The following is a 26,623-nucleotide window of genomic DNA, read 5'->3' as shown; positions in this document are numbered from 1 at the left end:
TTTATATTTCTTATCACAACAAAAAATATTTCATATTTTCTGATGGTATTGTAATGAAGCGCCTGTTAAAACCAGTTGTGAAATATAAGAGCCCGGCTACAACGAAATTTCTTTTCGGGCAATTTAGTACAATTTTATAGTAGCAGAAGAGCGCGTCCATCCTATTCGTGGGATGCTTGTTCGCACCGAACTAATGATGATAATATTTTTTAAATTTTACTTATGTTGCCAATCGAAGTCTTCGAGCGAAATGTTAACTACATAGCCGGGATTCGGAGCTTATAGCGTATTCTTTTTTTTTTTTTTTTTTTTGCGCAGTAAACCATGCACGCAGTCGGTCTTCGGCTAGGAATATGCTTCAGGCCTGACTTCCAGCTAGAGCACTGCACGGGCTCGGGCTTACCCGAAAGCCCGAGCCCGGCCCGGCCCGTGGGCCGGGCCGGGCCGGGTAGCACAGTTTTTTCACGGGCTTGGGCCGGGCTCGGTCACAGCGTGTGCTTTTTGACTCGGGCCCGGGCCGGGCTCGGGTTTTTTGACGCGGGCCCGGGCCGGGCTCGGGCTTTCTGGTGGTGTGCATGTAACGTGCAGCGAGTTATTTTCGGGCGTCTCAACTCTGAAAAACATTATTTTTCGGTCTCGGGCCGGGTTCGGGCCCGTTTCGAGTCGGGCTCGGGCCGGGCTCGGGCCTAAGGTAAAGGGGTGGCGGGCCGGGCCGGGCGGGTAACGTAGATTATTTCCGGGCCTGGGCCGGGCCCTGGTCTCGCCGTAAATGTTTTGATTGGGCTCGGGCGGGCCGCCCAACGTAAAAATGGGCCCGGGCCGGGCCCGGGCTGAAAAAATCGGCCCGTGCAGTGCTCTACTTCCAGCAGCGAACACTGTACACGAGGCTCTATGGCGTCAGGCACGACCGTGAGCTTGAATTCCTGGTGTAACTGGGTTAAGTGATTGGCCACAGAGCGCAGAACCGATGAGTTACAAAAGAAAGGATCGCGATGCGTGTCGCTCGCTTTTTTTCATTAATTTATTTATCGGTGAAGCACAGCAGAGCAAAAACAAGCAGGCTCGAGTTTCACTGCGATCGCCGAGCGAGACTCGCGTGGCGAGTGCTGTCGGTGCTCGCATCACGAGGAGCACTGCTGTTCCAAAACGTCGGAGAGTTCCGCCGTGGTGTTTGCTGCCGGGCATGGTTTGCAAGAGGATTGAGCAGGTTTGTCTTGATAGAATCCCGGCTCGCAGAGAAAGCATTGGCCCACGTCCTGCGACCAGTACATCCCCGCAGGGCACTCCACTGTCCCATGCAAAGAGGCAAGAGGAATCACTGGTCAGGCAGCCCTGCGATGTGTTAACATTTCTAAACTCTGTTGGAAAAGAATAACGCGACTGCGTATCGCCATAAAGCTTCCAAGTCAGTAAGTAATCCGTTGTCACTACATCCGTGTCTGGTCTGCGCATCCCATGTCTCGCTCTCTCAACGGTGAAGAGTCGCCTTGAGTGCTTACATAGCTTCTACAGGTTTTACTTATGCTCGAGTTGCAATCCCTCAGCTGTTGGGCAAGCTCGTCCGGCTTTTCCGTTGAACCACCGCATCTAAGCTAACATCTCTGTAGTACTCTAAAGTGGGAGAGTGAAAATGAGGCCTTGGCCACGCCTACCGCATACGTTGGCTTCCCCGTCGAGTTCATCGAAGAATTCGGACCCCGGCAGGCAACCCGTCGCCGAGGATGGAGTATACGCTGCACAAGTGAAACAGTGTTGAAGGGTTAGACGAACCGATTATTTTCTGCGGCACAGTGGCTAACGTTTGCAGCAAAGGCGCATTTGCCCCATCAAGTACGTTCAGAGCGCGTGAGACAAAACAAGCAGCCGTCGTGCGTCGATACTCGACAGTCTCCTACCGGCGGACGTGGATAGTGAACAATCTGATATTTAACAATGGATATTGAACAATTAACAATCAAGTCCATGAAATGCGATTCTTCTGCGAAATTTGAACAAAGCAGCGGTAAGCACCAAAACCTTTTTTCTAAGATATCAAGCTTAATATGCACTTCCTCGTACATAAGCAAAATACGTACTTACTGCCAACCGCACAAGGCCGTCGTTCTACTTGACATTTTATTCGCACGCATATTAAAATCACTTGGACCATTTCAGTCCCACGGACCTGGAGGCTTTGCCAACGAAACGCGGAAAACAGTGCCGGCAGGAAACGCTTTCCTCCGTTCTGCTAGTCGTCATGTAAGCTTTAAAGGAGCCCTGCAGCACTTTTCGAGCATGAGACTGCACTAGACTCGAGACAATGCTTCCGTGTATACCGGAGCCACTTGCATAAAGCGGGGCAATGACGCTGTAAAGATCGGTCACCTACGGGTGCAGCTGCCAATGGCGCAGCTGAGCAGCAGCTGCTTTCGGTGCAAATCAGTACAAGAAAAGCTACGCTCACCGAGGGCTTCGTGTGTGCTGTGTTCTACCGCGTTTCGCTGAAGCAGCTCGAAGAGCAATTTGCTATCTGCTGCTGAAGCTCTTCAAAGCGCCAGTGTCGTCATAGCGAGTGTTCACGGTCATCGAGTGAGATCTGGGGGGTTATGCTGCAAGAGTCCACCTAGTGGGACTGTCCACTTCGGCTGTCGCCATTGGCTCCAGCTTCACGAGCGCGAAGGAGACTGGCTGGAACCTTCGCGCTCGTGAGGTCTGAGCCAACGGAGACAGCCCAAGTGGACAGTCCACTAGGTGGACTCTTACAGGATACCCCCCCCCCCCCCCCCCCCGCTCATGTTTGCCCGTGCTCGCGTGACACCATGCTTTAAAATGTAATTAGTAAGCGAATGCTCATTGCAGTTTATAAGACCAAAAAATGTCACAGTTTCGCCCTAAGGGCGAAGCAATGAATGCGATAGCAAACCCAGTAATGTCATACGAAGTAAGGTGAGCGGCTTTGGTAGCAATATGAATTGTCGTAAATATGAGCTGATTAAGTAAGCAGGTGTGCTGCGGCGTAAGTAGACCGACAAGAAGAGAGACTCGATGACCACGAGAAGGCGCGTGTGAAACGGTGGTGTTGATGAGAAGCGCTTCCCGTGGGCAGCGCGTGCGAAGGGACACACCTGTAGCGCTGCACTGCCGACCCGGGCAGCATTGCATGTGTAGCGTGCGTTGGAAAATGTGGCCCGACTATTACTAACTGATTGAACAAGCGTGGTGTGAGCGCGCACAAACAAACATGAATAGATCACACTGAATGACTGCAGACAACGACTGTCAAAACGCTGGCAGCAAGCGCATACGCCGCAGCAGCGGGCGAAGGTACGTACGGTCTATCGCTTCAACGGAAACTGAGCGGCGAATGCACGGTGCATAAAGGTCAAAATGTCATATCGCTTACTGATTATGATGATCACGTTGTGCGCAACGAAGACTGTTCTGCATTAAATGATGCTATTTCAATGTCTTTTTCTTTATCATGAGCAGTTTCAATGCCCCAGCTACACAACAGCCGTTTATATATCCAAAGGATCCCCTTGTGATTGACTCCGTAGGCATTCGAAATTTATTCCAGAAACTTATGTTGTCCTCCACCTGCGGCACTGATGAAATACATTCGAAATTTCTCAAAAATACTGCAGTGCACTGTCCAAAATTCCTATCACATCTTTTCACACAGTCACTCCGGAGTTCCACTGTACCTTTGGACTCGAAGGTGGGAAAGGTTACCCCTGTATTTAGATCCCGTAAACCACATTCTCCCCTAAATTTCAGGCCATTACCTGTAACAAGTATTGCCACTAAATTATTTGAACATTATTTCCCAATCTAATAACATATTTAAATCTGGTAAACGACATTTCCCCCTAAATTATAGGCCAATATCTATAACTAGTACACCCTGTAAATTACTCGACCATGTAACATTTACTCATCTAATAAGGTTTCTAGAATCTCACGCATTTCTTAGCAAATTTCAACACGATTTTCACCGGAACTACGTGTGTAAAGCACAACTTCTATCTTTCCCCCGTAACCTAACTGCAGCTGCAGATAAGGAATTGGAGGTCGAATGCGTATTTCTTGATTTCGCCAAAGCATTCTACAAAGTGTCCCACCCTTTACTATTCTTTAAAATGAGCGCACTACATAAGGACCCGAATATCATAAAATGGAGTAAGTGTTTCCTGTCTAATCGCACTCAATATACGACGGCTAAGACTTGTTCTTCTTCCCCCTGAGCTGTTAAATCTGTTGTTCGATCAGGGCTCTGTCCTCAGCCCTTTGCTGTTTCTAATTTATATTAATGACCTTGGAAACAATTTTACCTCCTCCACAAAATTGTTTGCTGACTACTCCGTCATCTTTATAGCGAAATAACCAGTATAAATTAATTTTCTGTTCTTCAATCTGATCTTAATAACCTGTCCGACTGGTGCAACAAGATTATGGGGTTTTACGTGCCAAAACCAGTTCTGATTGTGAGGCACGCCGTAGTGGGAGACTCCGGATTAATTTGGACCACCTGGGGTTCTTTAACGTGCACCTAAATCCAAGTACACGGATGTTTTCGCATTTCGCCCCCATCGAAATGCGGCCGCTGTGGCCGGACTGGTGCAACAAATTGGCTAATGACCCTTAACACAAGGAAATGCAAAAGCATGACTATTTCTCACCTCTCCACCATTTATAGTTTTGTTAGATTATTTTATCAACGGAGCTGAATTGCAGCGTGTCTGAACCCATAAATATGGGTTGAGACACGATAACCAGTAACCTATCGTGGTATCAACACGTAACCTATGTTACCAACAATGCTAATCGCGCACTGAGAGACCTTCGTAGAACTTTTAACCAAACCCAACCATGTCCTAAACTATTGCTATACAAAACAATAAATCACCCGAAGCCAGAATATGCTGCAGTAATATGGGATCCTCCCCAAAACGTGTTAATTGATGCTTTAGAATCTGTCCAAAACTGATAAGATAGATTTAATCTCGAGGATTAAAAGCGACCTTAGAGTGACACTTTAATGAAATCTTCCCGTGGCCTTCCAGACCTGGCAATACGAAGTAAATGTTTTCGTCTTTCTAGTTTTCAGAATGTTTTTTTCCCTACCAAACCCTTCAGCGTGAATTCATTTTTGAACCATCGTAATTGTCACCGTGCGTGGACCACCCCAAACAAACTGGCACTTCCTTTTTGTAGCACTAATCTTTTCTTGCATTCGTTTTTGCCAAAGACTATCAAAGGTTGGAATCATCTTCCCCCCTCCGTTGCTGCCACAAAATTTAGCAAGTCATCAAGACTATCATTACGAACCTCTTTTCTTAGATGCGCTTGAGTTTTTTTTTTTTTTTTAACTGTTACAATGATCATGTAGCCAATCCCCCTTGTAACGTACTGTGGACCTTGAGGGTCATTCTAATAAATAAATAAATAAATAAATAAATAAATAAATAAATAAATAAATAAATAAATAAATAAATAAATAAATAAATAAATAAATAAATAAATAAATAAATAAATAAATAAGAGTGCCAGCAACGGTAACAATATTTATGATACTTTACGGATAAAGAAATTGCGAAATACGACTGCTTTCAGTGTGTCCACATAAAAATTCAGTTTTGTACTTCCGGTCTCGGTGGCCGCTGCCTAGATGAGTTGCGTCGGCTTCTCCTCAGCGCAGTATTGTTGCGTGACTTTAGTAACCTATCGGACATTTTGCTGACCGCTACCGCACTGCGCCGTACAACCATATGGCATGAGGCAGAAACTTGGAGGTTAATAAGCTCAAGAAAGAGTTAAGGTCCGCGTGACAAGCGATGGAACCAAAAATGCTCGGCACAACGTTAAGAGACGGGAAGACAGCGGTGTGGATTATAGAGCAAACGGGGTAAGACGATAATATTCTAGTTGACATTAGGATAAAAAGAAATGAAGCTGGACAGGGCATGCACAATGCATACGACAGGTGGTAACAGGCAGACAGACCATCAGAGTCACAGAACGAATGCAAAAAAAAAAAAAAAAGGGGAAATCGCAATCGAGGACGGCAGAGAATTACGTGTTGTGATGAAATTAGGAAATTTTTAGGCATAATTTGGAACCAGCTAGCTCGAGACCGGGATATTTGCACATTGCTGTGAAAGGCCCTGCAGTGGAAATAAAAACAGGCCGATGACGACCACTGTGCGCGTCTGTGTGTCCGAGTGCAACTTGTCTTTGCGTGTTAATGGTTGTCCACACATACTCACTTGAACGCAAGTTTATGCGCAGCGCGGTGTTAGTCGTGTAAGTTTTGTGTAAGAAACCGGAAATATAAGTAATAAGGCATGCAGCCGTGCATGACGCATACAAGCATGAACTCTACTAGTAATACAGTATAGCTATAGCACTTCCCCAGCTGAGTTGCACGAGTGGCCTGTTGAGCAGCTATAACTTTTACAGAAATTAGGGCTAATTTGACTTTGCATATGTGATCAATCTGCCTGCACTTACGTGGGTGGTGAAGCTGCATACGAGTACTAATTGAGGCCAGTAATGAAAAGAACATTAACTTCGCTCGCAGTAATAACGAAAAAAATTCATCCTATAAAGAGCAATGCTGTAAAAATCGTGTTAAACGATGTTTCAGCGTAAATATATTTTTTTAGATAATGAATGATGTGTAGTTTTCATTGAAAGATGTCACGGTGAAAATTTACTGCCCTCTTTATTTTTAGTTTCACTGTTACTTTTTGCAATGATGCATCCGGCACCGTGTGTGCATAGACCAAGCAGGTTGAACGTCTGCCGTCAAATGACGATTACTTGATTGCTCACTCGTGCAAAAAGAAAGAAAAAAAAAAAGAAGGATTGCGTACGCACTGTGAGAATCAACGCTATGCGTAGAATTTTATAGTATAGCTAGGTATCCAAGCATCATTTAGGATACTTGATGAAATTCGCTTAAGCAGAAGGCTGACAGAGAAGGAGATTAACGTATAGCCATATATTGAAGTGTCTTATTCTTTAGCGCCTTTTGCAATTAGACAACCGAAGTGGCTAAATACACGAGCGCAATTAGGCAGTTCTTGGCGCATTGGTTCCCTCGAACCTCACCTTTATCCGGGAGAACTCCGCAACAGGATCCGCAGTTGTACTGGCGAGCAAGCGTTGCCTTAGAGGGAGAAAACAAGCGATCTGACGACGAGTGTGCACTGAATCGACACGTGGGAACGTACGAGGCTGCAGCGGGACTCGAGGCGCCGCGAAGCCCGCACGTAGCCTCCGAAATAAGTGGCTGCGTGCAGACGCCGAGAAAATGCGCGCTCCTCTGTCGCTGTTCTTTGAGGACACGATCTGTGTAGCGGCACTGCCGACAAGCCCGCGCGTGGCCGGAGCGTTGCGACACCTCTCGTGCGCACGCCCAGTGGCATATATTCAGTAACCTAACTTGGCACATCAACCGGGGCACTGTCAAAAGTGGAGGGGGTTATAGTATGCAATTTGCCCCCTCCCCATTTTGACAGCGGGCACTTTCGGATGCACGCCGGAAAGTCCAACAAAACTACAAGTGAAGCTAAACTTGCTTTCTTAATACAGAGGACACGTAAGTTTTTTTACTCCCTGCTTGGGCAGCTGTCTCCTCGTGACGCGCTGTATAGCGGGCGACGCGCGGGGTGCACGCTTGCATTGCGGAGAAGGCCTGGCGCTGGACGGTTCCCGCCCTAACAAATTTCCGCTTGCGCATCATGTCCACTTTTTTGGCACCGTCTAACCGTATTTGAAAACGCATTCGGCTTGGTACATTTAATCTACGGGCGATGGGAGAGGTCCGGAAAAAGTATTTTAATCAGTCGTGCCCAACGATGCCTTACTGCATGTGAATCGCTGGATTATCAAATGCTACAACTGTTGAATCTCCTTCCAGAGATGGTCTACATAGAGTTGCAGTCTCAGTATCTTATCACCATAAAACAATCTAATCAAGCCGGTCTAAGTGCCAAATTTCATTGTGTAGACACGACTTATCGTGGATATGTTCGTGAAAATGACCTTGGTCGAACGTGCAGAGCCATTTGAATACCAATAGAACACTGCATAGAATTATTTATAAAGGCATGTGTCACTTCTGTGCCCGTATTCACAAAAGGTTCTTACGCTATTAAAGTTCGTAAGAACAAGAGCAGTCCAATAGGGCGAATAATCAGAAAAAGTTCTTACGAACAAAAACCTTTGTGAATTCGGCTCCTCATTTTTACGATTTCATTTTCTGTCCATTTCTAAATAAGATCTACACTATCGCTTATTTCACTACAGGAGCAAAAACAGCAGATATTTCATATTTTGAAGAAGTGGAGGCCACGTTTCGGTGAAGTGTACCGAAAAAGGTTGCTTATGTACTCGAAAGACCGTTACTGAATATTCACTTTCTCCCAATTTTTCTGCGGTGTACACGGCATTTAGTTTTTTTCTTCCGGTATCCTCGATAAACTATGCGGGCACGGTGTTTATATTTATTCGAAGTAGGAAGCAGCGTTCCGAGAGCCGAGCGATTTATGTTCATTGCGTTCAGGTTCATTACAGCCTTTGCAGAAAGTTATTCATTGAAGTGTTCCAGAGTGTCATACTGCCGCTAGCCAAAATGTTTCCCAGACTACTAAAACAACTGCACAAGAGACGAACTTGAAATTCCGTAAAAACAAGGACAATTTTAAGCGCAATGCATGCGAAACTATCACTTTCCTGCTTTAAATTAAAGTGTTGTAGACAATTACTAAACAATCGTCTTTTCCATGTGTTTCCGTGCATCATACGAGATGCGTAGTTTGTTCCTCCGGTGTCCTCGGTGAGCTAAACATGGCTTCTTGATTGTATCGGGGGAAATTGGGGGCATGTTATGAGCAATATATATAGGCAATATTCCAAATGTGTGGAGAAAATTCGCCTTTTCCGATAGAATAGACGGCTGCGCTGTCACTGCTAAAATTACAACTGAGCTCAAACTTTTTGAACACATGGGGAACAATACGACAAGGTTATCTGCGATGGTAAATGCGTGTTGATCAAATACAGCTTTAAAAAAACTGCAAGCAAATATTCGAATCTATCACGCTGTTGTAATTAGCTAGGTTTCCCAATGTCCCTAGGTAACTCTGCGTGTCAGATATTTTATACTCTGACGGAATAGGCAGCATTTTAACTACAATGTGTCTGGAAGTTTTAACGTTTCTGGCTTATTTAGAAGCGTTACGAATAGTTATTGAAGCCTCATTTATTTCTTTTTACGTTTTCATGCGTGATATGTTGGGTTCGCCTGGTGTCCTCACGGAACTAAAGGAAGCAGCTTCTTGACATTTTGTGACTCTGAGGACCATGTAATGTTTGATGTGCAGGTAAAGTTCAAATTTGAAGGGTAATTGAGGCTTTCGCAATAAATTACATATGCAAGCACTCTATCGTGTTATGAGCCTATCTAACGAGCAGGGCAGAATTGTGCCCACTGCCCTGACAGAACTATAAACGCCACCAAGGCCAAATTTAGCAAAAGTTGGTGGTACACTATGAAACCTCTTTGTGCGAAGGTAAATGAGGTTGTATCAAACACATCATTCGTAAAAAAAAGTTCTTATTCAAGCGTGTGATACGGCCGCTTTCAGCTATGCTTCCCAGTGTCCCGACATAGCTGCAAGTTACAGCAGGTTTATATTTCATGGAAAGGAGAAGGGGGTCATGGTAAGTGCAATGTGTGACAAAATTTTTACGTTCCTGGTCTAGTTATAAGCGTCGCAAACAATTACTGAGTCGTCGTTCTTCCCCCCTATTTTCATGCGTCACAAGGCGTTCCTAGTTGGTTTCATTGATGTCCTCGGTTAACTAAACAAGACGCTTTGTTTGCATTTTTGCTAAATGTAAACAAAGCGTCTTGTTGTAAACAAAGCCTTGTGTAAACAAAGATAAATGATATGGCGAAGTAACATTTGTTAAGAAATTCCTAGGATCTTGAAAATTTCCACCAAGAAGTGCTCCAAAGCGTTACACGCGGGCAAGGTTTCAAACAGCCATACGGGCAACTTCTTAAACTATACGATATAATTGCAGGAAACTGAAACCTTTATTGAACCTGTTTGGAAGAAACAGCTTCGCTGTAAATTTGGTTTTAATTCTGCAGCGTCACACAACTCTGCTGTCTTTTTTTTTTTTGTGAATATTGCAAGTCATTTAAGTTCATTATACTTTGTAGCATTTTTACCTTAACTAGCGATAGATTCGTGCTGTAGACTTAAACACCAGGTACAATTCCTTGTTTAATTAGTAAAATTGTCCATAACGAATGTGCATTTTTTTTTATGTGCGCTGGCCGACCCGTCGCGGTTGCTTAGTGGGTGTTGGGCTGCTAAATGCGAGGTCGCGGGATCAAATCCCGGCTACAGCGGCCCCATTTCGATGGGAGCGAAATGCGAAAATACCCGTGTACTTAGATTGAGGTGCACGTTAAAGAACCCGAGGTGGTCCAAATTATTCCGGAGTCCCCCACTACGGCGTTATTAATAATCAGATCGTGGTTTTTTCACGTAAAACTGCCATAATTATTTATACGCGCTGCACTGCTGCTATATAGTACTGGGCAGGATCAGGGACCTCTGGGCACTCACTGGCTTTTGTCCCTGTATCATATATAGATTTTATATTTTCTCAAGAAAGAAATACAAATTGAAATAACTGCTCGGGCCCCCATGGTCCACCATATGGGATTGATAAAGAGGACTATGTTTGCTAAATATAAAAATGACTGACCGACGCCTTCCCAGCCTTTTTCACTTAATGTAATAGTAAGTCGACGTATATATATATGATTATTATTTTTATGTTTATTCATTGTTATTTTTATATTTACGCTGCTTTTTGCAACCTCTCTGTTTATTGAGCCTGTGCCCGTCGCGCTTGACCGCTGCTGTGCTTTTTCTTTTCCTGTAGCTGTCATTGTGTCCTTTGTACGAGCATCTGCATTGACCATGTTTTGCCCCTCCTTTTCTTACACCACTTCTTGAGCATCGTGCTCTTTCCGAGGAGGGGGGGGGGGGGGGGGATGCCACCAGCAGTAGTGGGTACAGTGCTAAGAGGCAGGCACGGGCAAGAAGAAGGAAGTGCGCGTGCTTCTCTACCCGCTCGATAGCCAGCTCCCAGAGCCATGTTTTTGAGGAGCCTGCTACCCTCCATAAACGTCGCGTCGCCCGTTCTCTCTCAAGGCACGTGACAAAGTGGCAGGAGGTGCGCCCCAGCTACTTTCTAGCGAATGATGGATACTGTCCTCGCTGGACTGAAGTGGCAGACTTGTCGTGTGTACCTCGATGATGTGGTCATATTTTCTCAAACGTTCGAACAGCATCTTCACTGCCTGCAGAGTGTGCTAGAAGCGATCGGATCGGCTTATCGCACGCTTAAACCAGAAAAGTGCCACTATAGTTATGAAGAGCTGAAGTTTCTCGGACACGTAGTAAGCGCCAGAGTACGACCCGATCCCAATATATATATATATATATATATACGATACACGGCCAGGGTTAATTCTAGTTGTAAGACATAAATACCCCAGAAAGTCGATGGGAAAACGGCTCCGCGGTAGCTCAATGGTGACAGCATCGCACGCGTAATGCGAAGACGTGGGTTCGTTCCTCACCTGCGGCCGGTTGTTTTTTCATCCATTTTCAGTTTCATTAATTTCTCATTACTTTAATTCAATTAGTAGGTACAAGTAATTTCCCCTATGTTTTCCTTGGTGTCCCTGTTTGTTGGCTTCTTATGATATGATTATATATATATATATATATATATATATAGAGAGAGAGAGAGAGAGTTAGATCGTTCGCGGCTTGTTCCCCCCTCTCCGCTTCCAATCGAGAAATAGTTGGTGCGCCACACTGACTTGGCAAGAGATTCATTGAAGAGCGGCACATAGCCAGTGGCGCAGCTCACTAAAGCGCCAAAGGTGTTCATTGAAAGCCGCACATACCCAGTGCTATCGCAGCCTGCTATTGCACAAGAAACCCTTGTGACGAGGGTTAGATTCTGCTCAGCATCGGATAAACTTAAAGGATATGTTTCGCCATTGTAAAGCGGGACATTGTCAGTGGCACATACCGAACTAGCTACCCAAGTCAAAGAGGTTCACTCAAGACCAGCACAGACCGAGTGACACGTACTCGGCGTCGAAGTGTTTCTTTGAACAACGGTGCCCATAGCCAGCTCAGCATGTACGGTGACCCATGTGGGCGTGAAAGAGGTTCGTTCAAGAGCGGCACGTATGTACACGTACTCATTGACCCAAGTTGGGGGGCCCGGTGGTTGGATTCGAAGCCAGTTATCTGAACACTTCGACCACTGACTACCCAGTGACCCTGCAGGCAGGTCGGAAAACGGCAGTCCGGAAAACGAACAAACATACAGCTCACCCCGGGAAGTACCCTGATGAGAATGCCAATGCATTACAAGTTGGAAGGCGATTCAATTTCTCGTTCATGTCGACGAAACGTCGTGGCTCCAGCACGACTCCCACATATACGCTTTATGCACCCCGTTCTGTCACACAAATCATTCTGGAAGACGCTGGCTTCGAAAGTTGTCTTTCGCCTACTTCAACTCGAGGTTGAATCGCCTTCCAACTTTTGTCGTCTGGTTAAGCTACGCGGATTTACGGCGGGCAGCGGGCGGACGCCGCTCGCTTCCGGCCCCGTGCACAGCGCGCCGCCGAAGGGGGCCGCGAGGCCATCGCTGATCTACGGTGGCCACACGATCCCCCCCAAATGAACTCAAACGACCGGCCCCGCTCTCGACCAAGCCGTAATTGCTTACCCCGGCCTTTTCTTTTCTGTATCTTTTCAAATTTTTGAGGCAAGTTCAGCTGCTAACCGGTTGCGTTCGCGGGCCGACAGAAGAAGAGTCGCGAAACAAGAAATAACGACAGTAAGCTGCAGAAACTTCCCTCAAACGACTTGTGAATTGGGTCGCGCAGTCACCTGCAGAAAAAAACAAACAATAAGAGCAATTAAAAAAAGAAGATAAAAAACTCGGACTTTAGAACGAGACCCCTGCGACTACGTTCTCTGAAGTAAATGACGCGGACCGGTGCTCTGTACACTAACCGTGCTGTCAGTTCCCGCAGCGCGTGGCAGGGGCGACCATATTTCGGGCGCAGGGAAGCTCTTATGAAACTGTTTCACGCCACAACTTTAAAGGCGGAAAAAATGTCACTGAGAAAAGTGTAGCGAGCTGGAAACTACTGAATGCGAAGTTTTTCCGTGCGAAGAACAATTTGGAATTCGAAGCTACTTTTATTAGACAAGTCATCGTTATCTTGACTAATTTATTCCGGGCAATTCAGGGATTAAACATAATCAATGAACTGTCCCCGTGTGTAGAAAAAGATTGCAGAATAACGTTCGTCCCGTCCTCGTATTCCGTAGCCTGTTTTTTTAAATAGAAAAAAAAAAAAACGTTAGCTTGGACAGCCTCTATGCGCATAAAGGGGCGTTGAATAACGGGTTTCACAGAGGGGGGGATTTGTCTTGACAGCCACTTCAAATACCTCTTTTGGTACATGCATTTAGACAAGGAAGAAAGTCACTCTTAAAACTATTGATTTCTTGTCTCATTTTGCATCATCTTTGCGGATAAAGGATAGCGTGGTTTGTCATCGGTGAAGTAGGCAGCTATAATGCAGGCGTTCCAAACTGGATTCCGCGAACGGTATCTTATATGGTTCTGGGCGTGGCCAAAACGAATCTGACTCCCCCCTCCCCCCCGGGGGGTAGATTTTTACATTTTCTGGTTTGGATTCAACAATTAAAACTCGCCATTCTGCACTTTGGTAGTCTTCGCGAGAAAGATTCATTCATCGCAACAATAATCGCGAGGCCATGAATAAGCACTTCGGTATAGAAAAAAATAATAATAATCACCGCCCAAGCACTCCGTAGACATTGTCAACCAGCGAAGCTGACACGTGCGGCCCCGGTGTTTATCACTGGAGGAATCCTGACGCTACATTAAAGACTTTATCAATTATGAGGTTACACACACGTTCGGCTGCTACGGAGAGAACGACGTCACTGACGGTATGCCTGCAGTTGTCGCTTGCGTTCGATGTCTCGAGTGTACTCGGCGGCGTGGTTTGCAGCATTCGCCCGCCATTGCAGCTTGCCACTCTTCGAAATTAAATTGCTTCAAAATTAAACCTGTTCGTCACGTAAGACATGAATAGCTCGTATCCCCTTAAGCAATGGCTCACACCCCCGTAAACGCGGCCTCCCCATTAGGATGACAGAAGAGAAGGGAAATTCTACGCTGGAATGATGAGCGGCAACGCAGCCAGCTGTGGAAGAAGACGACGACGACGAACGCGGGAGCAGCGGCACGAGCGCGTGCCGAGCACGAGCACGAGCGCTACCCGAGGGGCGCCACTGAACCAGCTGCGGAAGATGATGATGACGCTCGAGCCAATGCTGCTGATGATAGTTTTCTGTGGACAGGCGACTAACAGACGCTTTTTCGTTTTGCCTAGCCATGTAAAGCTTTGCATTAAAGGAGGAAGTGGGGAGGGGTGGGGGTTTCGTGGCATTCGAGCAAGGCAGGTGGGGTTTCCCAAGACCACAAAGTTTAGGAAACCCTGCTGCGTCATCTTTCGATTTGCCACAAAGCGCTATCTGCTATCTTGGTTACAGTACGTCGACGCGAACCTTCTCAGTCGATAGCACAGCAACACACATAGCTGCTGCTGTCACCCTTGTATTCCCGTTGCCGGCGACCTTCAAGTGAACTTGAGCCAAACGCCAGAGCCGTAATGTGGGCACTCAAACGAGGATATCCGGGCATCGTGGCGAGATCAAAGCGAGATCATTCAGGCAACCAGTCAAAAGTTAAGAAAATGTGGTCTCTAGCCCCCAACCCTTTGTACAGGAAGGCATAACATACGCTGGTTGCTGTGCAAACAAGTTACAAAAAATATTGCTTCCGAGTTCTTCCTAATGTTCGATCACAATATCGCTGAAGCTGTAACTTCTATTACGCTGAAGTTTTGTCATTTCAATAGCGACGTTCAGAAGGCAGATAAAGGACAACATACACTCGATTGTCATCTTTTCGCGCTGAGACAGGGTTGCCTGTGCTCTTTTGAACGCCAGTGGTCCGCGAGTTCCGCGGCGCGGGTTTTGCGCCGCCTCCTTCGAGAGATGGCGCCACGCTGCGTGACCAGGCCGGCAGCGTCCGGCGCACCCCTGTGGTTGTGTGGTGTGCCCTTGCGAACACGCGCTATACCCATTTTAAGATTGTGGCTAGTATTATCCCTAACCAATCTGCATTGCCGGTAGCCATTTCAAGCTTACATCTACTCTAGATTACGGGAAAGCCAGCATTTTTTTTTTTTTTTGTATCCTCCCGTTGCTGTTCGACACTACAAGCGAAGGCAAGGATTTGTGGCAGCACCTGCAACAACGTAGGGCTGTTTTTTTCAGCAATGAGCTCAATAGATTGACTGAATAAAATAAAATCCACATGCACGCTCAACGAAAGCCGGCGCACACGATCTTGCGGACTCCTGGTAGCAGGCAACAACAGCACTTAGCTTCGTATCTTTACTGCGACCAGTACAGTGCCCGATTACTTGCTCCCTCCGAATAATTCTCTTTCTGTATTTTTTTCCTTAAAAGTCACGTTCGTTTAAATTTGCGCTTAAGCGCAACGCTAGCTTCCGCATGAATGAAACATTATTTGGAAATTGCCCGTTCAGTCTATTACTACCTCTATTCTTCTTTAATAATTATGTGAAACCAGATCACGTTATAACAACGCATTTTAAAGTTTGAATAGCTTTAATCATTTTAGCGGCCAAAATATATTTTGCAAATGATATAACAAAACATAGCGGCTTATTGGATACACCTTTGGCTCTCGATGTTTTCCAGGCCCAATCAAAATGAAAACTTCCCTGAAGACAGCGCGGTATGAACGAAAATTGTATTTAATTTGTAGTGAGAAAAGTAGAAGCGCTTTGACCCGTATAGTATAAGCACGCCGATGGAGCATTCATTACTGCCATTTATTCAATGAAAAGTAAGCATAGCTAATCGAAGCAGGTTAGAAGGTGCTCTCAGCTGGCAGGTTTGGCAAACAGGTGGAAAAATAGAACAGCTACGTCGGTGCACATTGCCAATGCACATATTCACAGCAAAGCAGCAACGGCAGAGTTAAATTTGAGGCGCTCCCTGTCCGAGCTGCCACTGCTTCACCACGCAGTGCCCAGTTGAATCGCTTTCGTTTACGCACTTTGACATTTAATCAACTCGTTTCCGGCTCTGGCAGTGAGACACCGCGCTAGCGAGTCCAGCCCGTGCATGTAGAGTGGCTCATGCTATCGCGCTGTGCTTGGAGCGCCTGCGAGCAGTGACGTCCACAACTTGGACAAAAGCTGTGCGAGAATCAAGCAGTGCACTGAACGCGGGTGTACAGCGAACACACGCAACGTGCGAAAACACGACACGCGCTGCGGTGAACGGAATAAAGTGGCGCGTACGGAACCAAGTCCTGGCTTTCGTGGCGATCACGTGTGTCCTCCGTCTTCGCAGCACATGACTTGCACAGTTCTCACACTCGAGGCAAGAGTCCAACACGAATTGAGCGACCACAGTTAATTCTCATTAGTTGCGTGCTTGGTGTTTTAATTATCAGCTTCGACGTACACCACTATAGTACCGGAGCTTCAGTGTTTCTTCATCCGACGCGCTTTTTTTTTGTTTTTGTTTTTGTTCCGGGAAAAATTGTTAAAGGGAAAAACGAGGTTTGACGGGGAAACCCGAGAGCAAATGAAACATTTGCCAGACACTTTAGCTGAGCTCCGAAGAGCACGTTGCCGCAAAAGGGAGGCTCGGCGTGAGTTTCGAACCAGGGCTTGGGCTATGGTTGGCCATTCATGGTATACAAATGACGTATACAGCGCGAAAGACATGGACTGAGGGAGAAGACACTGCGCGGACTCGCAACCATATTTCATTGCCGCTGTCACATTGTGTGTGTACATATGTACAGGTGCCCACAAAATAACTCGGAACGCCGGATCGGCGGCCGCTCGTCGGCGAAGTACACCCGCGGAAAAATACAGCCACGGTCTGCGCGTGCGTGGCATCCCTAGCCAGCAAGCCTCGCTCCCTAGTGCATCTAGATAAGCGTTGCCTTGCGTCGAAAAACTTGCGGTTCGTCCCTCTTAGCGCTGCGACAACATATCTGGGAGGAGGGGAAGGGGGGGGGGGGGTGCGATCGAGACCTGTAGGCTACAGCGTGCTGGCGCACTATGCAGCGTAATCTCTTAACGCACGCGTAATCCTTGTGGCGTATTCTCGTCGGAATCTGCATTCATTCTAAAAGATAGTCATGCTTTCTGGATAGCTTGGGTGGATGGAATTCATGAGCGTTTATAACTGAGTGGTGACCAGTGAGTTCGCCATGCTCTGTATACTTTTAATTATACCTAATGTCTTGCATATATGAGTTAATTATTTCGCCTAAAGAAACTTTGAATTCATAGGTTATCTTTGATGTGGGCGAGCGCCACGGCTCGACTGTAGTAGCACTGTGGCGCACTTATCAACCTGATTATCGTGTTGCGCGATGTATTTTAGTCTTTGTTCAATTATATTCCGAGACGCATTGACTACTAGGGAATAAGATCAGAACTTTGACTGCAACATGACAGCTCCTTTAACAAGGATGACTGTGAGCAGTAATAAAAGTTTCTAAAATGACATCAGACGGCGTATTCCAACACGCCAATTTCATGCACAGGAATTACTTTTATGCATGCGGCACTATAATAAAGGTATATGATGATACTTATAATGATTCGTCATTATTCTTAATTACTTAGTAATTCACTTTATCACGCTTTAATGCAGGTGTCGTACGATGTCCGTGTATTGGTCTTGTTAATTACCCTAATTACTTTTCTTTGGTCATTGGGACACTTAAATTGCTCTTAATTACTTTTAGCTACTTGGTGCTTAATTCAATTTTACATGCTTTATTGAACGGTAGAGGTGTAGAACGCCGCCTACTGATTTTTGCTACCGCAATTGTTGTCGACGATGGACACATTCCGTGACTAATGAGCCCGTTAAGCCTTTCGCTTTAAAAGGCGCCAGTGCCCATTGACGTGCACGCACGAGCGCTTATTCTCCATCGCGTGCACACGCGCGCACGCAGCGTTTTAGAGAGCGCATCCACACCTGTGATAACGCTAAAAGGCAGCCAACGCTATTCTTTTGGAGCAAGGCAACACCTATTTAGATGCGCTAGGGAGCGAGGCGAGCTTGCTAGGGAGACCGCGCATGCGCAGAGCCTGGCACTACTTCTTCACCGGCGCGCTCCGCCGACGAGCGGCCACCGGTCCGGCGTTCCGAGTTATTTTGTGGGCACCTGTACGTGAGGGGGCATGCGCAGAAAATGAAAGGCGGACAAACGGGGTGCTCTAACAGCAAGTCATTTGTGCTAAGAACATGGTCACGTGAATAAAACGCGTATTACTATCACTATCTGTTCAGATACATTCGGGCAAGGAACAATTTCCAGCGTAAAAACCGAAATTTGCTATGTGGCCTTTAAAGGTGCACTGACGCGATATTTTCGTGTCCTAGATTTTTCTTGCTTTATATCCGATGCCTCTAAAACCCATAAAAAATACTGTCCAGCCTTACAGCGCCCTAAATGTAATAATATCACCGCTTTTCTACAGCCAGTTTCGATTTCAGTTCTACTGTGCCGTGACGTCCCGACACAGTGCATGCGCGATCACGCGGGATCAGGACGTTGCGACGTGTTGACATTTGCTCCGGCTCGCTCGGTTGTCCCCTGTACTGCTACATCGGCCCTCTGTGCGATTAGCAGCATACGAAGTGACCGAGCGAGCTGGAGCTATGTCAGAACATCGCAGTGTCCCTTGCGGCCAGACACTGTGTCGGGACGTCACAGCACAGCATCCTCCTGACAAACGAAACCGGACCTGGCTGCATTTACGGTGCTGTGGGGCTTGTCACTATTTTTACAGCTGAGCTGCTATACGCTAGTTTCCAGCAGATCGCTGCATGCGTACGCCGAGCGCGTAGACCAAAAACGCCGTAGCCTCGATACAAAGAAAAAGCGTATCGCCGGTGTGCCCCAGCTGCGTTTAATGGCCAATGGGTGTGCAGGGATTGACATATTTTCGGAAGGGGCAGCCGCCCCCCCTTTCCAACCGATTTTCCGATTTTTTTACGAGAGCTATAGTTAAATTTTCAAACTGGTGGTTGTGTGGTCCAATACTTTCCAGAAGGCCGATGATCAACAGCAAGTACAACGGGGGCACGGTGGCCGGTTAAAAAGCCACAAATTAAGGCACGCCACTAAACATACCAGTAACCAAACTCTTCATTAAATCACAAATATGCAAACAGATCCACAAAAAATTGGGGGAATATGGACTTACACACGGAGAGGGAACAACAATACATCAATGGATAAGAAACATTTCCCTCAAGCCCACCGCACTTCCCTACAAAATAATACACAAGCCAGGCCAATCACCGGACACTGTATATTTCCAAACTACCTCTTATTGTTCAATAACACTGACCGCAACTCTTGCAAATGCGGAAAACCTGCACAAAAGATCGATGACCAGCTCATAAACTGCCCCCTAACAAAAAAGGAAAGACTACTCCTAACACGCAAATTGTCGTTGGACTTGAGCGCTGTAACTGAGCGTTGTACTTCCTCCGGGTAATGATGCCGGTGAGCAGGATTGTTCGAGGCCGAACACCCTACTGCTACCACTGTGTCCAACGATGTGGACAGTAAGCGTAAAATCAATGGATAGGTTCGTTGAGAACTATGAAAGGGTGCAGATGACTATGCAGGAACTGGTACAAGTTCGAAGCTCTCTCAGTGGCACCAGCAAGACAGCCATAAAATGATATGAGAAAGTATTAAAGACGTTCGAAACTTTATTCGGTATCAACCTTTCTATAGACCTGTTTGGCCCATGCGAGGAATTAGCTAGGATGCTCCATTTTTTTTTTTATTCAAGTACCCTAAAGGCCCGTAGGGCATTACATAGGGATGGTATAGTAAATCATTAAGTAACAGTAGACGCATTCAATCAGGTAATGCATGTTAAAATAAAAACAAGAACACAAATGGAAAAAAAGATCAAAGAGAAACCGTAAAAGCTGTTACAAGAACACATACTAAACTTTCAAGACACCTATAGCCATTAAAAGGGGTGTAGCACAAAATCAAGGTTACTTAGAATGAGTAATTCAAAAGAAAAATCCTTGTTAAAAGAGGTACATACAACAGCAAATACAGCATGTAACAATAAAAAAATATATATATATATATATATATATATATATATATATATAAATACATGTAAAATAATAAGAATAAGAAACTAAGCAGTACAAGGAACTTGGTGCTCACCTAAAACAAAGCCAAGTGCGCACGGAGCATCAAAAGATGTTGATGACAAAAAAAAAAAAAAAACCCTAGACCACAATGGATGGCGCCTTGAACGATTGCGCAAGAAAAGCCTATGTGTGTACTTTAAAATAGTCTTTTAGTTTTGCTAGGAAATCGTCATGACTTAGAATGGATACTATTTCATTTGGTAACTTATTCCAATGATATATTGCGAGAAAGAGAGGCGAATGACTTAAGAAGTTAGTGCGCGCCAGAGCGGGCTGCACTTTAAAGGGATGATCAAGGCGCGGGAAGATACGATGTGCGGGCCTGATGTGGCATGCGCTGAAAGACGACCTGCAGTGATAAAGCCTGTGAAAATGGGAAAGAAGTGCTATGAGTCTACGATTTTCTAGAGAGGGAAGATTTAGAGAATTTTTAATGTTGGTGATGCTGGACGTTCGTGAGTAATTTTTCGTAATGAAGCGGGCTGCTTTGTTTTGGACTGACTCGAGCTTGTTTATGAGGTACGACTGATGCGGGTTCCAAATAAAAGACGCGTACTCCATTTTTGAACGAACCAGTGTCGTATACGCTAATAATTTAGTGGACTGGTTTGCCGAGTAAAGGTTACGCCTGATGTAGCCAAGTGTTTTGCACGCGCTGCTAGTAATCGCATCGATGTGTTGATTCCACGAAACGTTTGAAGAAAAATGAATTCCTAAGTATTTTATTGTGTCAGCATGAGAAATAGCAATGCCGTTCATCGAGTATTCGGTTAGCTGCAGGTTAGAAGCTCTAGTGAAAGCAATAGCCTTAGTTTTTGAAACATTTATTTCCATTTGCCACTTTCGACACCAGTCCGTAATTTTCGCGAGGTCAGATTGCAAAGTGTCAGCGTCGGAAGGGTTAGTTATTCGTCTATAAATTACACAATCATCTGCAAATAGTCTAACTGTAGATTTAATGTTACTGTTGATGTCGTTAACGTAAAGCAGGAATAAAATAGGTCCCAATACAGAGCCCTGCGGCACCCCTGATTTAACTAGGGATCGCGGAGAGGAAAATTCATTAGCAGTTACAAATTGGTACCGGTTAGTTAAGAAGTTTCTAATCCAATTAGTGGTCCTACTATTTATATTAAAACAGCGAAGTTTCATTAATAAACGGTTATGAGCTACCTTGTCAAACGCCTTCGCAAAATCAATGAATATGGCGTCTACTTGTGATGAGTCATTAATAGCTTGGTAAAAGTCGGAGACTAGCTCGAATAACTGCGTCTCGCATGAACGACCCTGCTGAAACCCATGTTGGTTAATGAAAAGAAGATTGTGCTCTGTTAGGTATTTCATAATTGCTGATGAAATAATGTGTTCTAGTAGTTTACATGGAATGCTGGTCAGTGAAATGGGTCTGTAGTTAGAGACAGATGAAGGGTCACCGGACTTGAAGATTGGAATTATTTTAGCTATTTTCCATCCGTCAGGTACGCATCCATTGCCCAGTTTACCGCGCTGCAGGATCAAAAGAAGCAGCAGATGCTCTATCTGACCGCTTGTCAAGGTTACGGTCTGACGCCTCATTTGACGTCCTATGTCAGCGGACGAACTCAAGAGCAACACAGTTAGGTCTAAAGGAACCTCGTGTGCCCAGAGTTTCGCAGTCGCTCAGAAGGCTTCAATTCACATACAAGCCATTGGAGCCTGCAGCGCTTGACGGCAAGTCGTCACAGAGAAAAATAGTTTTTTGCCGCTATAGATCGTATTATACTCGCGAGATCCGACGGCGATTTGAACAGTCTGGCACGGAGCAACTGATTAGCCTCGAGCGCCTTTTGACTGACGCTGCTGAAGGTGGAAACTTCGCGGCAAACGACCTAAATGAGCTTTTAGCAGCACACGCTGCAGATTTTCACATCAGCAGGCTTTCAGCGCAACTGGTGCTTCTCCCAACGCTCCTGCGTGACGAGGGTCCTGCTGCAAGTGAACGCGTTTTACAAATTCTGCAGGGGAAGTCTGCAGATATGCGTAAGATGATGGGCCATACCTGCAACTCGTGTTTTCTGTACCTGCGTCAGCAGCTTCACGAGAGCGATCTTTCAGTGCTCTGAGGTGAGTAGAAAGATTTTTGCGCAATCGAATGACCACCAGGGTGACACACCTTCTCCTCCCCCACGTGCACAAGAAGAAAGCTGCGGAACTGCACTTGGATGCCGTTATTAAAGGGTTCGTGTCTAGAACGACAGAACGAACAGCGACATTTGGCCTCCTTTCACAACCCAAAGCCCTCATGTCATGCTGCAGCCATGAAGCTCGTCAATCTGCGATAATAGCTTTGTACCTAGTGCCTACTTTCTTGTCTACTTGTATCACATTTGTGTACTTGTGTCAGCTCTCATTTGCTTCACTGCGGGAGCGAATGCAGAAATACTAAAAATGATTTTTCGCAGGTCTCGAAACCGTTTTGTCATTTGCGCTGTCTGCGCAGGTTTTCAGTACTTCTCGAATTTCCAACCATTTTTAAAGTGTATACCAATGCAGAATAAGCGAGGATGCAAATATGTAACATTTATTGCGGCTAGAATGAATTAAAACATTAATAATTGAAGTCATTAAAATTATACTATTTATTAAAATAACAAAATGTAATGTAAATAAATAAGAATTGACAAATATAGAGAAAAAAATAAATAATAAACACAACATACAAGGACGACAATACTTGCTCCCCCACTCCCAAAAATGTTCCGGAGTCTGGCTGGTGGCTCTTTGGCTGGTGACGTCACGCACTGCATAGGCACGTTATCTCAGTTGCGTTCCGTTCGTGTGACGGGTAGGCCACGTATTGTGCGGACCGAGGAAGGACAGCATGCAGAAGCGGGAATGGGCGGCGGGAGGACGCCTCCAGACGCCTTCGCGCCCGCTCAAGCATCGTTACACAGGCAGTCCACCGTAGCGACCACAAAGCCATAGTCAACTTAGTGGAGCAAAATAACAAAGACGGCAGAAAATGACAATTCATGTGGTATGTGTCTTCATTTAAATAGTTTATCACCGTGTATACAGCTCCACTGGTCATCCGCCTTCACAGAGTGGAATGACACTCGGTTATTTTTTTCTTCGTATTTTTTTTGGTTTAGAAGTATACGACCTTCATATAACGTACAAAAAATGAATAGTCTAAAATATCTTGTCAGTACCCTTTAGAATAAATTTATTTCTAACCGCGGACAATTATCTAAGCGCAAGACTTGTTTTGTGCACTTGCTCCACATTTACGTGAGATTGAAAAGCAAAAACGATCACGTAGGCCAATTGGTAAAAATTAACTCGGAGTACTAAAAAGGCGTTCTCATTGCCATCTCTGCAGATTACGGATGTTAAATTCTACAATGTAAATTTAATTTTAACGCTATAACACAGTACATTTTACACGTAATGAAATGTGGTTGTAAAGCACAGCTAAAGAGCCAGTGTCGCTGTCGTGTTGTTTGTTTGAGCCCAATATAGCTAAACTCATTTGTTTTTACGTTTCTGAGCATGATGTTGGAGACATATAGCCAGACTGCTATCTCAGAGCTGATTATCCCAGTAAAATTGGCAAACTAAAATTGTGACGTCGCTAGCAGACAATGATCGACTAATGAACACTAAATCATCATAATTTCGGTCAATCAGGAATACCAGGACCTCCCCCACCATAAATGGGGTCACGCTATCAATGAGTAGGAATGCTTACAACAGCCAGAGCTGCACCAATGGCAAGGATCGTCCCGTGACTGCATTCCATTTATCTCAAAGAAGGATTCCGCAGAGGGTTACCAAAGGAGCGAGGGGAGCACTATACAAACATGACGGAGATGGCCGCCGCCGAACGAGGATCACGTGAACAGGAGGCAGTACGCTAATCGTTATTACGTTTTGAACTTTAATCGCGGTCGTTGTTCTCAGTGCGAATGCAAATTGACGGGGGAGGCGATAAAGCGAAAGGCGCGTAGAGCTTTCCAACAAGAGATCGCTTCGAGAACAGCAGAATGTTGTTTTGGTCGCATCAACAACAACACTTAACAGATAGAGCGAGCTGCTTGGCTTTGCACCGCTGTAAACGCGAAATAGGCACAACAAAAGTTTAGGGCGGGACATGGCTTATGTTGCCTGCTATTTTCTATGAGTCTACAACGAATTCTGAGTAGTGTACAAGCGTCTACTGGGTACGGAGAAGGGGACAAGGCAGAGCTTTACCAGTTGATTCGGCACGCCAGAAGTACATGAAGGACGTTGAACATTTGCCGCTTTAGGGGCTAATGAATGCGAGACCCAAGGCGGGCCTCACGGCTGGTGCCATTCTTTAATCCAAATGGCTGGTGATATCGGCTGCGCTAGGGAAAAGGCATCGTCAAATTTCTACAAGAATCTGCTTTTGTAATTGAAAGACAGATATATAAATGAGATGTAAAGGCAGGGAGGTTAATGGGAACATAAATATCCAGTTTGCTACCCCACTGGGGAAAGGATAAGGGGAAACAAAGCTAAAGAAGGGCACGGAGAGAGAAATTACGGCCCTAGTCGAACGACTCTGACACTACTGCGTTCTTTTATGTGTGTGCGTGTTCCTTTTTTTAAAATTAATAATGTGACGTTAACACTATCCGGCAATGACGCTGTCGGATTTGCTGCCGAGGATGGCAGAATGAGGCGCGAACATTTATTTGGTTTATTTATTTATTTATTTATTTATTTATTTATTTATTTATTTATAGAAGACACCTTACAGGTCCTACGTGGGGCACTGAGTAATTAGCGGGCATAAAAACAGCAAGTACAAAAAGTGAAAAATGGGAACAAAAATACAAGACGAGAAAGCAGTAACCGCGTAAGCTCGAATACAAAATAATAATAAAAAACAAGAAACATCGTAGTATATGCGCAGGCGTGTATATGCATCACAAAAGAGAAATTGAAACGAAGTGTTTACTAAACACAAAACAGCAACACAAGCATAACTGCAAATAATAAACGCACAAGGCACGTTAGCTGAAAACCGTGCACAGGTGATCGCGAAACCGTGAACAATCTGACGCGGAAACAACATCATCGGAAAGACTATTCCTGTAAAAGACGGCACGTGGCAGATACGATTATTATAAGGCACGTGCCTCTCCGAGAATACGTTTGTAGCTAAGATGACCCCGCGATCGTGATGACGTGCGAGGGGAGGGATTTAAGGTCTTGGCTGCCTGCATGAATGTATTTGTGTTCGAGCAGAGGGATTACGTGACGAGTTCCGAAAGACGTATCTGTACATCGAGCTTAGTTAATGTTGCGCTACAGTTACAGTCATAATCTTAGACGAACAGCTCTATTCTGTATGCATTCAAGCATGGTATAGCTCAGTAATCTTGAAATGGCGATCATATAGACTACGGGAATTTAGGTTGTGGACGCACAACCGTATAAGGTATGTTAATTTTCACACGTTAGTTGTTGAAGTTGAAGCGCCGGAGAAAAACCGGCGTTTTGGATACAGTAGCACATATGGTCGTGGTATGCGAACACTAAGAGAGGTCAGCTGCGAGACTATATATAAAGGTCAAGCATTTTTCTCCGCGTGCAGCCACTTTTTTTTTTTTTTTTGCAAGCTTGCGGGCACGGTATCTAGCCGTTTTCCTGGGCCCATCTCGGTGATAGTGAACTCTAAAATTATGTGCCAAAGGGGGACGACTGAATATGTGCCACTGGATGTTAGTTTGTTTTTAATCGTACCGCTTGCCATTAGAAACAGCCTGTCTTACGTGTTACAAATTTAAACACTACAGCCTATAATCTTTAATTACCGGTTCGCTACACCACAGCTACGTTATTCACATCAGCTACGGTTGAGTCAGCCAGATTCTTTTGTTAAGCAGCTTTGATGAACTAAATGGGCGTCAATCCTGTGAAGTCATTTGCAGAAAGAAATAGCTTTTGTGACCAAGCTACCACCTAGCTTTTAAATGATAGTGATTTAAATTACAGGCCAGCACAGCAGTGCCACGGGATCGATGCTTCAAAAGCCGCTCTGCTACTCCGTGTAGGTTCTCATTACCCTGGTTGCAATGTGGTCATCGCAGTGGGCTTGCACATAGAACAAATATCACGGCGAATATTTCGTTGACAGCGTCATCGGGTCA

General features: G+C 45.3%; 1 protein-coding gene across 1 annotated transcript in view; it reads right to left on the bottom strand.

The window, feature by feature from the left end:
- Nucleotides 1–973: 973 nt before the first annotated feature.
- Nucleotides 974–26,623, bottom strand: part of LOC119448056 (fibrillin-1-like) — a 176,793-nt gene continuing 151,143 nt past the window's right edge. Inside the window, exons 26-27 of the mRNA XM_037711550.2 lie at nucleotides 1,653–1,733; nucleotides 974–1,288 (exon numbers count right to left, since the gene is read on the bottom strand). Of these exons, the coding sequence (XP_037567478.1) occupies nucleotides 1,122–1,288; nucleotides 1,653–1,733 (248 nt within the window). The 3' untranslated portion in view covers nucleotides 974–1,121. The remainder of the gene's footprint in view (nucleotides 1,289–1,652; nucleotides 1,734–26,623) is intronic.

This window comes from Dermacentor silvarum, chromosome 4 (assembly GCF_013339745.2).
Source record: "Dermacentor silvarum isolate Dsil-2018 chromosome 4, BIME_Dsil_1.4, whole genome shotgun sequence".
NCBI lineage: Eukaryota > Metazoa > Arthropoda > Arachnida > Ixodida > Ixodidae > Dermacentor > Dermacentor silvarum.
Note: the sequence above shows the minus strand (reverse complement) of the source record. Positions and strands in the feature narration are given on the sequence as shown.